Source organism: Xyrauchen texanus, chromosome 42 (assembly GCF_025860055.1).
Source record: "Xyrauchen texanus isolate HMW12.3.18 chromosome 42, RBS_HiC_50CHRs, whole genome shotgun sequence".
NCBI lineage: Eukaryota > Metazoa > Chordata > Actinopteri > Cypriniformes > Catostomidae > Xyrauchen > Xyrauchen texanus.
Window position 1 is genome coordinate 33,138,500 of NC_068317.1, and position 16,687 is coordinate 33,155,186.

Genomic DNA, 16,687 nt, shown 5'->3' on the forward strand with positions numbered 1-16,687 from the left:
TTGTGTCAGATGTTCAGAATTCAACATGCTGGGTCTGACTTTCGATTATTTTTTTAAAAACCTTTCAGAAATATCACACTGAATTCATCCGAACATCTGAGAAGGGACATCAAAAACGAATATCTTCCAATCTTCTGTTATTTTTGTTAATTATTAGGGCGTTTTCTAATAGAAGAGAAGTTCTCACATTCAGTTGTCAATATCCTACAAATATCGTTGAACTCTGTTGTGAATTTATATGAAAGCATGAATAAGTTGAAGCTTAATCACATGACCTTCAGAATGCGGATGTTGCCCCCTGTATAAATACACATGCTGATGTTGCTGTCTGTACATACCTGAAGTGAGTTACAGAAGGACAGACAATACTGTAAGTAGATCAACTTCTATTATCTAAATCTGTGATTTTTAACAAAATGTTACAAATGTTTACATAATTAAATGTGCAATTTTTACATAACTTGACAGTTGCAACACACAAACCTTTTTATTTTATTTAATTTAAAGTAGAGAAAATCATGTTTTTTCAAGTGTTACACATATTATAAGGAAATTTAATTTTAATAAATATGGTACTCCTGCTATATAAAATGTATTACATAAGAATATATATCAACCTTGAATCAACCTTGACCAGTAAGGGGAGATTCAGTCTGTGCTAAAAAAAATAAAAGCTAGACAAATGTAACAAAACAAAAATGTCTTAAAAAGTTCAAGTTCCTTTAAAATTGACTCAACATTTTGATGCTCCTGCACAAGATGCTGAAAAAACAATGAGATGATGTGCAATGGTCAGAGATATATGTATAGTGCATGTTTACATAGAAAACAATTAAGTGGCAATGAAAAAAAACCTTCTCTCCTGATTGGTCAACCTGTACTGTCTTCTGGTCTTCCTCAATGCCTTGTGAAAGAGTAAACGTTCCCCACTGTTAAGTTGAATTGAATATGAATATGTTTCCACTGTGATTAAATTAATATTTATTGTTTAAATTTCCATTTGAATATACCAAAAATATCCATATACAGTATACTATAATGACAAGTGCATAGGTCAAACATAGGATTAAACATAGGCTGTGGTTCAGTTGGTAGAGCGGGTCGGCCACTAATCGCAGGGTTGGTGGTTTGATACTCGGCCCACATGACTCCACATGCCGAAGTGTCCTTGGGCAAGACACTGAACCCCAAGTTGCTCCCAATGGCAGGCTAGCACCTTACATGCAGCTCTGCCATCATTGGTGTATGAGTGTGTGTGTGAATGGGTGAATGAGTCACAGTGTAAAGCACTTTGATAACCGCTAAGGTAAAAAAGGCGCTATATAAGTGCAGACCATTATTATTTTTTTTATTTTCTTTATTGAACAAAACACAAATTAACAAGACATAGCAGCTTAAACAAGTAAGAGAACAATGACACACATACACACACACACACACACACATATATATATATATATATATATATATATATATATATACATACATATACAGTATATATACAAACACACATAAAAAACAAAAACAGACAAACACAATTATAGATGTATAGATATAGTAGTGTCTACAGGTACTGTGATACATTTAAGGAATAGGTTAATAGTATAATACTATTAATAATAATGATAATAATAACAGTAATAGTAACAGTAGTGGTGATAATAATAATAACAATAATAGTAGTAGTGATAATAATAATAATATTAATAATAATAAGAATTATAATAATTATAATAATAATAATATCATCTCAGCTTTATGACATTTTAGACCAGTCAATACAATGATTGCCGATTTATGAAGCTCTCTAGGTCTGGGAGACGCTCCAATATCACTGGCGAGCACATCCAACAGACCCCCCTGACACAGACACCAACCCCATCTATGATCCACCCGGCCCCTCCTCCACCGCCACCGGCAAAACCCAATCCTTTACCAGCGGTTAAGCCTCTGTGCTCCGCTAGTGCAGACCATTTATAAGAGCGAGTAGATAGGCCAGGATAGATCCTTGACTTTTTGTGTAAAATTACCATGTTCTCCCAGTGATGGCAACGGCAATGATTTCCATACAAAACATGCAGGTCAGATTTATTGAAAATGTATCTTTGCATATATTGACTTAAATATAAACAAATATAACTCAAACTTAAACTCAAAAATAAAATCTATCCTGAGGAAGTTTTTCTTCTGTAAAAACTGTAACAAATTGCTTCAGAGTCAGTTATTGTACGTTATTGTACATACTGTAAAAATATTTTAGCTGACCAAATAACATAGATATCACTTTTTTAACAAATCAGTTTAATCGTGTGACAAATTAATATTTAAAAGAACAAAATTCCATGTAGTCTCTCAATTATGTCTTATAAGATGCACACTGCTCATAATACAGTTTTACAATAATGATTTAAATGTTGTATAAAATAGTTTTAGTATATAGAATAGTATAGCATGTCACACTGCAGGACACATATTTTATCAACCTGTTTGCCAATATTAATAAATATAAGAAAGAAGAATTTTCATGTTAACACATAGTAATATTTTAATTTTTAAAGTGTATTTTCTGTGTTTAGAATCAAATCACTTGGTAACCTGGAAGATTCTTCAGCTTTGAACCTGGATTGACAGATTCTGATCTCTGCTTTGAAGGGTAGGACTACATCATTATATCTGCAAACAATAATTAACAAAGTCAATCAAATATAACAAAATCTATAAATGTTTTTCAGTTTTACTAGATATTATTTGATTTTCTGATTACTGTAGATCACATTCTTATGTTCACCAATAAAAACTGATGTGTTTAATTTCAACACCACTTGTATGACCAAATATCACAAACAGATTTCTCAAACACTCGCCCATTCAGAATTGGTCAGTCAAACATGTCGTCCCTACCTGGTCTCACAGAATCGTATATACCTACTGTACATTATTGCAAAATCATTTTTACGTATCTTGTTTTGCATATCACAGCAGTTTCCTCGGCTAATAAACACACCTATCAGCTTGTTCAAATATGACCAAATCATGCTCAGTTGTTGCACATACTGTTCAATGTAAAGAATCAGGGTACAAAACCTGAAGAGTGCACGCGAGTCGACACATGAGCACAAAGTGTCATAGAAGCACCACAGAATGACATGGTTGCTTCAGCAATTGTGTTTTTCTTTTCACATTAGTTTTTTTCTGACACTATTTGTTAGGTTTAGTTTTAAGGTTAGGGAGGTATATTATTTTTTTATTTAAAACAGGATGCAGCATTTATCTGAACTTTTTCTCACAATTTTTACCAATTTTAGCATCATACAGTGGACATTATACCTTGAAACTGCCACAATATTTGTAATAAACCGTGTAATATAATTTATCAAAAATGTTGCCATGTTGCCACTCTTAACTCTTGACATCGGTTGAGCAAATGTTGCTATGCTGGTCTGATTGGAGTGCCCAAAAAATTTTATTATGTTATTAAAATGTCATGGGGATTCATCCAACAAATGTTATACTTATAGTTGACTCTTCATATTAAGGTGGTATAAGAGAAAGTACTTTAACATACAACTTGTAAGAAAAAAAAAATGGTCAGACATTGATCTTAAAATTATGAAATGAAGTTGTGCAATAGCAAAGTACATTAAGCAAAATAATCTATGAAAAACATGTTTGTAAAATAATATGCCATCCACAATGTGAATTTAGATGTGTATTTAATGTAAATTAAGAATAACAATCTCATATTGTCACGTTCTCCTGTTGTCTGCCCTGTGTTCTGTGTCACTAGTCAATTGTCTAAAAACTACACTACCCAGAATCCCCGGCCCTAATCACTGCCAGCCCTGTGTCATTGTGCTCACCTGATTGTAGTTTGTCATCATTATGTCTCCAGTGTATATTAACCCTGTTTGTTCTCCATTCCCCTGTCGATCGTTGATGTTTTATGTTTGTGGATGCCTGTCTCCGTGCTATTCCTGGTCTGTGTTCCCTGCCCGAGTTCTTTGTTTATGTTTATTTCCCCATCGTGGGTTTTCCTTTGTGTTTGTCCAGTTATTTCAATAAAGTTAAAACTGCGTTTGGATCCGCAACTCCTCGTCTGTCTTCACTCCAGCCTCACTCATAACAGAACGATCGACCCATCATGGATCCAGCGGTTTTGCGGGCAAGCTGCCATCTGCTCAGCCTCATGCAGGGAAACCGTCCGGTGGAGGATTACACCCGCGATTTCCTCGCAATTGCGGATGCCACTGACTTCCCTGACTCCGACCTGGCGACGTTTTATCGGGCCAACCTGAGTTGTGCGCTCCAGGAACGGTTGCCACCGACGACGCGCGGCTGGACGCTCCTCGACGTCATTGAGGAGACCCTGCTGATCTGCGCTTCGCCGTTCACAGTGGGCGTCATTGAGGAGAACCCTCCCACAGTGGTGACCCTCCATTCGCCCGTGGTTCGTTCTTTCACGCCTGTCAACGAGCCAGCGCGGCCCTCTTCGTCTGCCCGGAGGAGGAAGAGAGGACAGGCTTCCGCCTCCCGGCCCACGCCTGCCCCGGTCTGTGAGCCAGACCCATTGCCTGTCACCGTGAGCGAGCCAGAGCCTACGCATGTCACGGTGAGCGAGCCAGCGCCCACGCCTTCTACGGTGAGCGAGCCAGCGCCCACGCCTTCTACGGTGAGCGAGCCAGCGCCCACGCCTTCCACGGTGAGCGAGCCAGCGCCCACGCCTTCCTCTGTGAGCGAGCCAGAGCCCACGCACATCACCGTGAGCGAGCCAGAGCCCACGCACATCACCGTGAGCGAGCCAGAGCCCACGCACATCACCGTGAGCGAGCCAGAGCCCACGCACATCACCGTGAGCGAGCCAGAGCCCACGCACAGCACGGTGAGCGAGCCTGAAGCCATGACCATCCCTGAGCCAGTGCCTGTAGCCTCGACCGTCCCTGAGCCAGTGCCTGTAGCCTCGACCGTCCCTGAGCCGGTGCCTGTAGCCTCGACCGTCCCTGAGCCGGTGCCTGTAGCCTCGACCGTCCCTGAGCCGGTGCCTGTAGCCTCGACCGTCCCTGAGCCGGTGCCTGTAGCCTCGACCGTCCCTGAGCCGGTGCCTGTAGCCTCGACCGTCCCTGAGCCGGTGCCTGTAGCCTCGACCGTCCCTGAGCCGGTGCCTGTAGCCTCGACCGTCCCTGAGCCGGCTCCTGAAGCCATGACCGTCCAAGAGCCAGCGCCAGTAGCCATGACCGTCCAAGAGCCAGCGCCAGTAGCCATGACCGTCCAAGAGCCAGCGCCAGTAGCCATGACCGTCCAAGAGCCAGCACCCCCCGAGCTTTCCAGAGCTCCGCCTTCCGAGCTTTCCAGAGCTCCGCCTTCCGAGCTTTCCAGAGCTCCGCCTTCCGAGCTTTCCAGAGCTCCGCCTTCCGAGCTTCCCAGGGCTCCGTCTCTCAAGCCTCCCGAGCTTTCCAGAGCTCCGCCTCTCAAGCCTCTCGAGCCTCCCGGGGCTCCGCCTCTCGAGCCTTCCAGGGCTCCGCCTCTCAAGCCTCTCGAGCCTTCCAGGGCTCCGTCTCTCAAGCCTCTCGGGCCTTCCAGGGCTCCGCCTCCAGAGCCTCCTACGGCTCCGCCTCTTGAGCCACCCGAGCCTCCGACGGCTCCGCCCTCAGAGCTTCCCGAGCCTCCCTCAGCTCCGCCTCCAGAGACTCCCGAGCCTCCCTCAGCTCCGCCTCCTGAGCTTCCAGAGCCTCCCTCGGCTCCGCCTCCTGAGCTTCCAGAGCCTCCCTCGGCTCCGCCTCCTGAGCTTCCAGAGCCTCCCTCGGCTCCGCCTCCTGAGCTTCCAGAGCCTCCCTCGGCTCCACCTCCTGAGCCTTCCAGGGCTCCGCCTCTAGAGCCTCCTACGGCGCCACCTCCCTCGGCTCCACCTCCAGAGCCTCCTACGGCGCCATCTCCCTCGGGTCCACCTCTAGAGCCTCCTACGGTGCCACCTCCATCGGCTCTGCTTCCAGAGCCTTCCAGGCCTCCGCCTCTAGAGCCTCCTATGGTGCCACCTCCATCGGCTCCACCTCCTGAGCCTTCCAGGGCTCCGCCTCTAGAGCCTCCTACGGCGCCTCCTCCCTCGGCTCCGCCTCCGGAGCCTCCCAGGCCTCCTGAACCTGTCCTTACCCTGTGGCCAGCTCCCAGGCCTCCTGGACCTGTCCTTGATCTGTGGCCAGCTCCCAGGCCTCCTGAACCTGTCCCTGCCCCTTGGACTGCCTGCCTGCCCTCTGTGCCCCCTTGGACTGCCTGCCTGCCCTCTGTGCCTCCTTGGACTGCCTGCCTGCCCCCTGTGCCTCCTTGATCTATCGGTTTGCCCCTTGTGCTCCCTGGGTCTGTCTGTTTGCCCCCCCCCCCCCTTGGATTATTTTTAGTTTTTTGGTGTATTCCCTTTTTTCTTTTTTCTTAGGAGCGTCTGGAAGCCGCTCCTTTGAGGGGGGGCTATGTCACTTTCTCCTGTTGTCTGCCCTGTGTTCTGTGTCACTAGTCAATTGTCTAAAAACTACACTACCCAGGATCCCCGGCCCTAATCACTGCCAGCCCTGTGTCATTGTGCTCACCTGATTGTAGTTTGTCATCATTATGTCTCCAGTGTATATTAACCCTGTTTGTTCTCCATTCCCCTGTCGATCGTTGATGTTTTATGTTTGTGGATGCCTGTCTCCGTGCTATTCCTGGTCTGTGTTCCCTGCCCGAGTTCTTTGTTTATGTTTATTTCCCCATCGTGGGTTTTCCTTTGTGTTTGTCCAGTTATTTCAATAAAGTTAAAACTGCGTTTGGATCCGCAACTCCTCGTCTGTCTTCACTCCAGCCTCACTCATAACACATATAGTGAAGATGTAAATGATATCGATTACATAAAATATCATAATTCACTCACAAACTTTAAGGGAGTTTTTAAGGGAGTTTTTGCAACTGTCACCTTTGGTTTTCTCACGAGGACTGTAATATAATATTTTTTGTATAGTTTCTGTAATGACTTTCAAATAAAGTCACACCTCCAACAGCTGCTGTTGAACAATATTAAAAACAATACTTAGAACATTTTAATTTAAATTGTTTTCATCTTTACTTTTGTTTTTCATTACAGTGAGAACAGAATGACGAGTTTAGGCCAGTGTGTACTCAAAATTGATGAACTCATTAAAAAAAGTGATTTAATTGAAGATGGAAATCCGGTTCGATACCATCTGAAGTTGATTAAAGACAAAGTGGATAAACCTGCACCATATACAAAAATTACTTTTGGGGAGAGAGATGAAAACAAACCCCATAAAACGATTCTGATGGTGGGAGAAACCGGCACAGGAAAAACAACTCTGATCAATACTATGATCAACTACATCTTAGGTGTTCAGATAAAAGATAAAGTTTGGTTTGAGATCACAGATGACCAGAGTGACCGAACATCATCTCAAAGTCAGACCTCTGTCATCACTGTATATGGTGTATATGCACAGGAAGCTTTAGTTGATTTGACCATCATTGACACACCAGGATACGGAGACACTCATAAAAATGTGCATGATCAAGAGATTGCAAATAATTTGTCTAGATTATCTAAATCTGAAAGTGTATTTCATGAAATAGATGCAGCGTGTCTGGTGATTAAGTCAACTCAAAATCGACTCTCTGACAGACATGTATATATATTTGATGCTGTTCAGTCTTTATTTGGCAAAGATATTGCTGAAAATATTGTCTTGCTCTTCACACATTCAACTGGATCTCATCCTAAAAATGCTCTGATGGCCGTTAAAGAGGCGAAAATCAAGTGTGCTGTAAAAAAGAAGCAGCCCGTGTATTTCCTGTTCAACAACTGTCAAGGAGAGACATTTGAAGAAGAATGTAAAATGATACAGGAAGAATCATGGAATCTCAGTTTTAGAGGGATGGCAGGGCTTTTCATGTTTCTTGAAGAAATAGAATCAAAAACCTTGCAGATGACTCAAAATGTTTTTAAAAAAAGGAAGGAGCTGAAGGAAAACATCTCCAAAATACAATCATGTGTTCAAGTGATAGAAAAAAACAAAAAAGAGCTGAAGCAAACTCAAGAAGTTCTGGAGAAACACAAGAAAGATGTTGAGGACAATAATAACTTTGAGTTTGAATTTGAAGTGACCTACAAAGAAAAGGTTGATATTGATCCTTCTGTAGCCAAAGAGGCGACGTGCTGCACCGTCTGTGAGGAGAACTGTCACTATCCAGGATGCTGGTGGGTCAGAGATCTCTCATGGTGTAGTGTGATGAAGAATAATCACTGTACAGTGTGCACAAATAAATGCCACTCCAACAAACATGTCAAAGAAGACAAAATATATGAAACAAAGACAAAGAAGGAGAAGAGAACAAATGAAGGATTAAAGGAGAAATATGATGATAAGATTCGTGATGATGAGTCTGAGATCAAGAAACTGGAAGAAGATCTGCAAGAATTAGAGAAAGAGAAGATAAAGCTGGTGATTGAAGCTTTTCATTGTGTTGAATGTCTGGAGTTGATCGCCCTCAAGACTGATTCTCTGTTCACTCTTCTGCACATTGATTTTCTCATTGAGAAGTTGAAGGAAATCAATGAACTTAAGAAAGCTGAAATACTGGAGAACATGAAGAAGAGAGCAGGAGAAGCAAACACTGGAGCACTGGAATACATGAAAAAAGTTTACAGAAATAAAGAAACCACCTGTGTTAATTAAAACATCAGCAAATTATCCTGCAAATGCTTTTATATAATAAGGTGTCTGTATCATCTTGAATTCAATGAAATTGCTAAAACGTTTTCATATCTCTGTGTCAGATTGTGATTTACCATGTAGAGTTTATTTTTCCTCATTGTCCAGAATAAGACTGAAAATGATTGTAAAGCTAGATTATATTATATAGCACAGATGAGGAACAGAGAACAACTGGCCAAAGATGTTTTACAACAGATGTGCCTTAAACACTGTTTGAATGGCACAAAAACAAAAATTAGTTTTTCACATTTATTTAATTTTTTACAGTATAGACACCATGATATTAACTTTTTCAAACAAACATCTCCTCATGAGCATTGTTTCAATAACACAAAGACCATGCTTACAATCCTAAATGAACAACTAGGCCTCCAAACTAGCTAATTAATAGTTTTGTTAATGTAGACTAATTCTGATTAATACATATATATATATATATATATATATATATATATATATATATATATATATATATATATATATATATATATATTCTTTCTTTTTTCTATACATTTTAACAAATTAAAAAGTTGTGGAGGGTTGAGGGAGTTCTGCTCATTAAGAATGTTCTTTCTCCCTTTGTTCGTAGGTGAGGACAATTGGGATTCTAGTGCATCTTGTTAAAGTGTAACAGAGATAATAATATAAATTATAAATTTAATAAAAATCTTTGTTCATCATGTTATCTCAGTGCAGTTTTTCAAGTCAAACAAATTTGTATTTGTGTAGCACTTTTCACAACACGCATCGTTTAAATACAGCTTTACAAAAATGAAAACTGTAATATATCTAAAATCTTTATTGTCTTTATTGTGCAGTTTGATAAGAAAAATTATAACAAATTGTGTGTAAAAATAAATAAGTAAATACAATTTTTATTTAGAACCTCTGTGAGCAAACTAAAGGTGAATGTGGCAAGGAACACAAAACTCCATAAGATGTTGATTAATGGAGAAAAATAACCTTGGGAGAAACCAGACTCACTGTGGGGGCCAGTTCCCCTCTGACTAACCCCACCCTAAACCTAAACCAGACTCACTGTGGGGGCCAGTTCCCCTCTGAATAACCCCACCCTAAACCTAAACCAGACTCACTGTGGGGGCCAGCTACCCTCTGATTAACCCCACCCTAACCCTAAACCAGACTCACTGTGGGGGCCAGCTACCCTCTGATTAACCCCACCCTAACCCTAAACCAGACACACTGTGGGGGCCAGCTACCCTCTAATTAACCCCACCCTAACCCTAAACCAGACTCACTGTGGGGGCCAGTTCCCCTCTGATTAACCCCACCCTAACCCTAAACCAGACACACTGTGGGGGCCAGCTACCCTCTGATTAACCCCACCCTAACCCTAAACCAGACACACTGTGGGGGCCAGCTACCCTCTGATTAACCCCACCCTAACCCTAAACCAGACACACTGTGGGGGCCAGTTCCCCTCTGATTAACCCCACCCTAACCCTAAACCAGACACACTGTGGGGGCCAGCTACCCTCTAATTAACCACACCCTAACTCTAAACCAGACTCACTGTGGGGGCCAGCTACCCTCTGATTAACCCCACCCTAACCCTAAACCAGACTCACTGTGGAGGCCAGCTACCCTCTGATTAACCCCACCCTAACCCTAAACCAGACACACTGTGGGGGCCAGCTACCCTCTGACTAATCCCACCCTAACCCTAAACCAGACACACTGTAGGGGCCAGTTCCCCTCTGACTAACCCCACCCTAACCCTAAACCAGACTCACTGTGGGGGCCAGCTACCCTCTGATTAACCCCACCCTAACTCTAAACCAGACACACTGTGGGGGCCAGCTACCCTCTGAATAACCCCACCCTAACCCTAAACCAGACTCACTGTAGGGGCCAGCTACCCTCTGAATAACCCCACCCTAACCCTAAACCAGACTCACTGTAGGGGCCAGTTCCCCTCTGATTAACCCCACCCTAACCCTAAACCAGACTCACTGTGGGGGCCAGCTACCCTCTGATTAACCCCACCCTAACTCTAAACCAGACACACTGTGGGGGCCAGCTACCCTCTGATTAACCCCACCCTAACCCTAAACCAGACACACTGTGGGGGCCAGCTACCCTCTGATTAACCCCACCCTAACTCTAAACCAGACACACTGTGGGGGCCAGCTACCCTCTGATTAACCACACCCTAACCCTAAACCAGACACACTGTGGGGGCCAGCTACCCTCTGATTAACCACACCCTAACTCTAAACCAGACACACTGTGGGGGCCAGCTACCCTCTGATTAACCCCACCCTAACCCTAAACCAGACACACTGTGGGGGCCAGCTACCCTCTGATTAACCCCACCCTAACCCTAAACCAGACTCACTGTGGAGGCCAGCTACCCTCTGATTAACCCCACCCTAACCCTAAACCAGACACACTGTGGGGGCCAGCTACCCTCTGACTAAAATCATGAATATAATGTAAATAATACTTATATAGTTCAAGTCATGGTTTAAAATCATTAAACTTAGTAAGTGTTAAGGGTCAGTGTTTAAACAAAAGATTTAGTTTGAACTGTAAGATTAATGATTAATGTCTTTGATGTCCATCCTGTATTAAGTTTTTTCATTATCGGATCGTAATGATTGTGATAGAATATAGCATGCCAGAAAGTCACTTAAGTACTGCAGAGTTAGACCATTCAAAGCTTTTTTCTGATTCTGTTAATCAGAAGTTAACAGAATTTTAAAATTGATATGAAATTTAACAGGTAGCCAATGTAATGACGATAAAATGCAGCTAATATGATCATATTTCTTGGTTGTAGTCAACACTCTGGCTGCTGAATTTTGAACCTTAAAATAGCAGTTGCATGACAGCGGGGCAAAAGGAACACCTTAAGAAAGACTTGCTTTTTTCTGGTCACAAAGTGTACAAAATTAAAATAAATACATTTATTTTTATTGAATCTTGATGGAGCAACATAATTTGTGTGAAAATATATAACAACAGAAGGTTGCTTTGAATTCAAATTTGTCAAATATATATATATATATATATATATATATATATATATATATATATATATATATATATATATATATATATATATTTTTAACGTTGCTAGGGTCTTTTACCCCACATCTGGAATAAGAAAAATTTAGAAATAAAATTAATTTAGAATAATGATCATTTATCTCCACCCTGTAGGCCATCTGCTTGCATCATTGCAGACAGCGAGAGATATTGAGGAAGCTCCTCTGGGAAGAGCACGGTTGATGAAGCTGCTTCTGTTGTGCTGCATAAAAAGCCCTAAAACAGAAAAAATAGATTAGAAAGGACATAACTAAAAGTTGGATATCATAAATAAGAGGGAGATATTTGAAAATAGAAGTGTGAATTTAACGTTATCGAGTCAAACGATCGTGAGTGAGTGCTAACCTGTATTTAACAACAACAAAAAAAATCTTAAAACCGGAGATTTTGCTCTTCGGGAAACTTTCTTTTAATTTAAATAAAGTTCTCTTGGTAAGTGAAATGAAAACTATCCCATCTATTGAGATTTTGGTTAAATATTTGTTTATTGCTGTTTGCTGTGTTAAATGCAGTTATATGTAAAAGGTGTATAAAAGCCAATTTTGGGTTCAAAGAAAGAGAAGATAATATGTGAATGTTTTATAATGGATGGAAAGTAGTCATTTTTCATAGTTGAATGTTACTTAGAAGAGTTTTAAAAGTGTTATTACAAGTATTTGTATGTGTATTTTAGTTACAAGCTATTCATGCTAACCATTCGGTGCACACCTGCTGCTGGTGATGAGGCCCAATATATATAATTTGAATATATGTAGTTTTATATTAATGTGATCTTAGCATGTTAATGTTAGATGAAAAGGAAGTAACATATGTGGAATGTTACTTTATTTGCAGGTTGATTGTTGTATTTTTCTTCCCCCTTTTTTCTGTTTCTTTTCTTTCCTCCCTCTTTTCCTATCTATCTTCACTGGAGTTGGATGCTGATCACATATTGCTCAGTATTTGATGATTTCTAAAGAGGATTCTGAACTCAAATGGTCCCTGCTTCATGCAAAAAGGAGTAAATGAACTGGCGAGCCATAACCATATAAGGACTGAACCTTGGATCAGGATCTGAAAATCATCGAAGTGGTAAGATTGTGCATTTTCGCATGAACTGTGTTGTTCAGAACTCAATTACGTGAAAAGGAAAGAATTCTGGGGAAGCAGTGTCATTACACTCACACTGAACTGATTGTAATCTCAACTTATATTGAGACTGATATTGAATATCAATTTGATTTAATGTGATTTATAATTTTCTGAAATTTTATTGTATTCAATTTTCTTTGTTTTTTTTCTTAATTTATTTTTTTGATTTCAAAAGAGGACAAAGAATATTTGAAAAGAGGTATTTCTCATTCAATTAATGGCAAAAGGTCATTATCTTGACTATGGTCACACAAGTAAGGTGAAGTACCAAATTAGGCTAAATTATGAGACACCCTTTAAGCATAGGACGCATCCGATTCACCCCCAAGATATCGATGCTGTTAGGAAGCATCTGCAAGAACTAATAACTGTTGGGAGTCATTCGTTAGTCAGAATCCCCATTTTCTTCACCCATAGTGGTGGTCCGAAAGAAAGACGGTTCAGTACGGCTTTGTTTCGACTTCCAAAAATGTAATTCCCTGACAATTAAGGATGCGTAAGCCTTGCTTAGAAAACTTAGAGGAGGTCTTTTCTGTGCTCACAGGCTCAAGGTGGTTCTTGGTGCTAGATTAAAAGTCCAGGTTCTACCAAATCGAAATGAAAGAGACTGATAAGTGCAAAAACCGTATTTGTATGCCTATTTCGATTCTGGAAATTCAATAGGATGCCTCAAGGGATCACAAATTCGCCAAGTACGTTCCAGAGGCTAATGGAGCAGTGTATGGGTGATCTCAATAGGAAACAGGTATTAGTCTTTATTGATGATCTCACGGTCATTTCGAAAACTCCAGAAGAGCATGAGTCGTGGTTGTTTCAAATCATCAACCGACGTAAAGAATATGGGTTGATGTTGAAAGTTTGTTGAAAAGTTGAATTTTTCACCCAAAAAGTGCAGTTTCTTCCAGACATCGGTCAAATACTTGGGCCACATTGTCTCGACGGACAGGGTAGAGACTGACCCAGCTAAGATTGAAGCTCTAAAAACTTGGCCAAGGCCGACAAATTTGAAAGAGCTGAGCGCCTTCATAGGATTCTCAGGGTACTACAGAAGGTTTGTGTGTGACTACTTGAAAATAGTCAAACATCTCATGGGTCTTATAGAAGGGTACCCTCCAATTCGTAGGAACCACAATAAGAAAAGGGAGGAGAGAAAATACTTTAATCCCAAAGAGCAGGTTGGTGATCGGTGGACTGCTGAGTGCCAGAATGCCTTTAATGCCATAATATGCAAGCTAACTTCTGCATCTGTTCTGGGGTTTGCCGAACCCAAGCTCCCGTATGTACTCCACACCAATGCCAGTGCCACAGGGCTTTGTGCATCATTGTACCAGGAGCAGGACGGGCAGATGCAAATAATAGCTTTTGCTAGCAGGAGGCTGACAAAGTGTGAGTAATCCCCTAACAAACATATTTACTTCCGCGAAGCTTGATGCTACCAGCTACCGCTGGTTGTCTAGCTTATCATCTTACACCTTTAACCCTCTGGGATCTGAGGGGGTTTTGGGCCCTGGAGAAGTTTTGACATGCCTTGAATTTGTGCTTTTTCGGTTGCTTAAAACATATTAATGGCTATAGTCTGATTACACTGTATTCAGCAGAAACTGGGCTACAATAATATGTGAGAAACATGTATGTACAGGTTTGTATTTTTGAGAAAATAAAATGTATGCATGGTTTTTGGAAAAACTAAAAATGTAAGTCACTGTAATAAGGCTACTAAACATACTAAACATTTGTTCACAAGACTTTTGAGAACTGGATCTTGTAGCCTAGAGTTTTTGCTACAAAATTATGTGAAAACCATCCTTATCACTCATTCATACAAAACCATATAGTCATTTAACTTTTGTAAGACAGTTTTAGTGTTAGAAATGTCATATGCGAGGAGGCATGAATGATCATGAATATTGATGTCACACCTGAGGAGACAAAGACCCTCCCCTGGGCCTATCAATGAGGAATGTGACAGAGAGAATGAATGTGTGGAGACTTAATGATTATGTTATTACTTAATGAATGTTAAAAAGTAATCTGAATATACATTTTCTTTACATAAATACTTAAATTTTTTAGATCTACACTATGTTATGATTTTTGCTGTTATGATGAAGTATTCAAAAAGGCTCTGGGTGCATACTGAATTATTTTAACCATGAGGGTTTTTATTGACTCTGATCAAGCACGCAAACTTGAGTACTGACTCTCCTTTTAAAAAAAACATTATCATTATATGTATAATATCATTGTGTGGTGCACTGTTGATTGGTGTTTCACATAGGTCAGCACCATCATGCCCTAAAGATATGTCAGAACTGTCCTGGGGTTCCTTCGTGTCCAGTAGGTGGCGTCTGTTTCATCAATATTCCCGTCTATGAGGAGTGCGCACGTGATACGATCTCTCAGTGCCGGCTGTTCTGACGATAACGGCTGGTTTCCAGTATCCTTGGTCCTGTACTCTAACTGCCTGTCCTTCCTTGAGCTGAGATAAGGGTCTAGCCGATCTGTCATAATAGCTTTTTTGATGCTGTTGTTTATGCAACCTCTTTGCTCTGACAACATTCCTGCTGATGACTTTCGGCAGGAGCTGCTGATGGGTATTTGGTAGGGTCGACCGCAGACGGCGACTCATCAACAGCTGGGCTGGGGACTTTTAAAACCATCAACAGGGCTGTTGCGATACTCCAGGAGACTGAGGTGTGGATCACTTTTGCCAACCTTAGCCTTTTCCAGCAACATCTTTGCAGTTTGCACAGAGTTTTCTGCTATTGCGGGTAGTATGGACTAGTGGTGGTATGCTTAAATTCCCACGTTCTTGCAAATGTCGCAAACTCACCCGAGCTGAACTGGGGGCCGTTGTCGGAGATGACAGCTTCTGGAATGCCATGTCGTGCAAAAGCAGATTTTAGTTTGTCTATCACAGCAGTTGAGGTTGTGCTGCCGAGCTTGTCCAGCTCAAAATATCTGCTGTAGTAGTCCACTGTCACAAGATAATCCTCATTGCTCCATGTGAACAAGTCGGTAGCCACTACTTGCCATGGCCTATGTGGGACTTTGTGACTGATCATAGGCTCTTTGGTGTTGGAGGGGCGATACATGAGGCAGATTGAGCATTTCCCCATCCCAGGCCAGAACATGATGTCACAGGCCCTCTGCTTGGTCTTCTCGATGCCTAAATGACTGGCATGTACACGTGACAGCATGTCTGAACGAAGGCTTGTGGGAATGACAATCTTTTCACCTTTGAAGATTATTCCATGCAGGTACGAAAGGAACACCATCACGGTGGTTCCAGAATTCTGACGCACTCACGGGATACTTTCTCTTTTCCTCAGGCCATCCTCTTAGTATCACTCCTTTCAGTGTCTGGAACTGTGGGTCCTTTTCAGTTTGAACTCTAATTTCATCCAATTTTGAGTCTGCTGTACACTCTGTGCACTTGAATATCCATATCCTCACTTACGCTTGTGTCCTGGTCAGACAGCGACTTTCTGGACAATGTGTCTGCGACAGGGATATCCTTGCCTGGTCGATGCACAATGGTGAAATTGTATTTTTGGAGCTGAAGGATCATCCTCTGTAGCCTGGGGGGAACTGATGTCAGGGGTTTCCGCATTATTGACTCAAGGGGCTTGTGGTCACTTTCAACAATGATTTGACGGCCATAGATATATTGATGGAAACGCTTGCAGCCAAATAGTATGGCAAAGAGTTCTTTCTTAATTTGCGCGTAATTGATT

At 41.6% G+C, this 16,687-nt stretch overlaps 1 protein-coding gene across 3 annotated transcripts in view; it reads left to right on the forward strand.

The window, feature by feature from the left end:
- Nucleotides 1–347: 347 nt before the first annotated feature.
- LOC127634937 (uncharacterized) overlaps nt 348–16,687 on the forward strand; it is a 44,586-nt gene continuing 28,246 nt past the window's right edge. Inside the window, exons 1-3 of one of the 3 annotated variants that reach the window (XM_052114701.1) lie at nt 348–370; nt 2,577–2,653; nt 12,654–12,890. Coding sequence is in view for 1 of the 3 variants with exons in the window: in XM_052114700.1 (XP_051970660.1) it covers nt 7,116–8,708 (1,593 nt within the window). In the remaining 2 variants the exon portion in view is untranslated. Of the gene's footprint in view, nt 371–2,576; nt 2,654–7,105; nt 9,068–12,653; nt 12,891–16,687 lie in introns of those variants that run through there. The other 2 variants (XM_052114700.1, XM_052114702.1) reach the window with 2 other exon arrangements.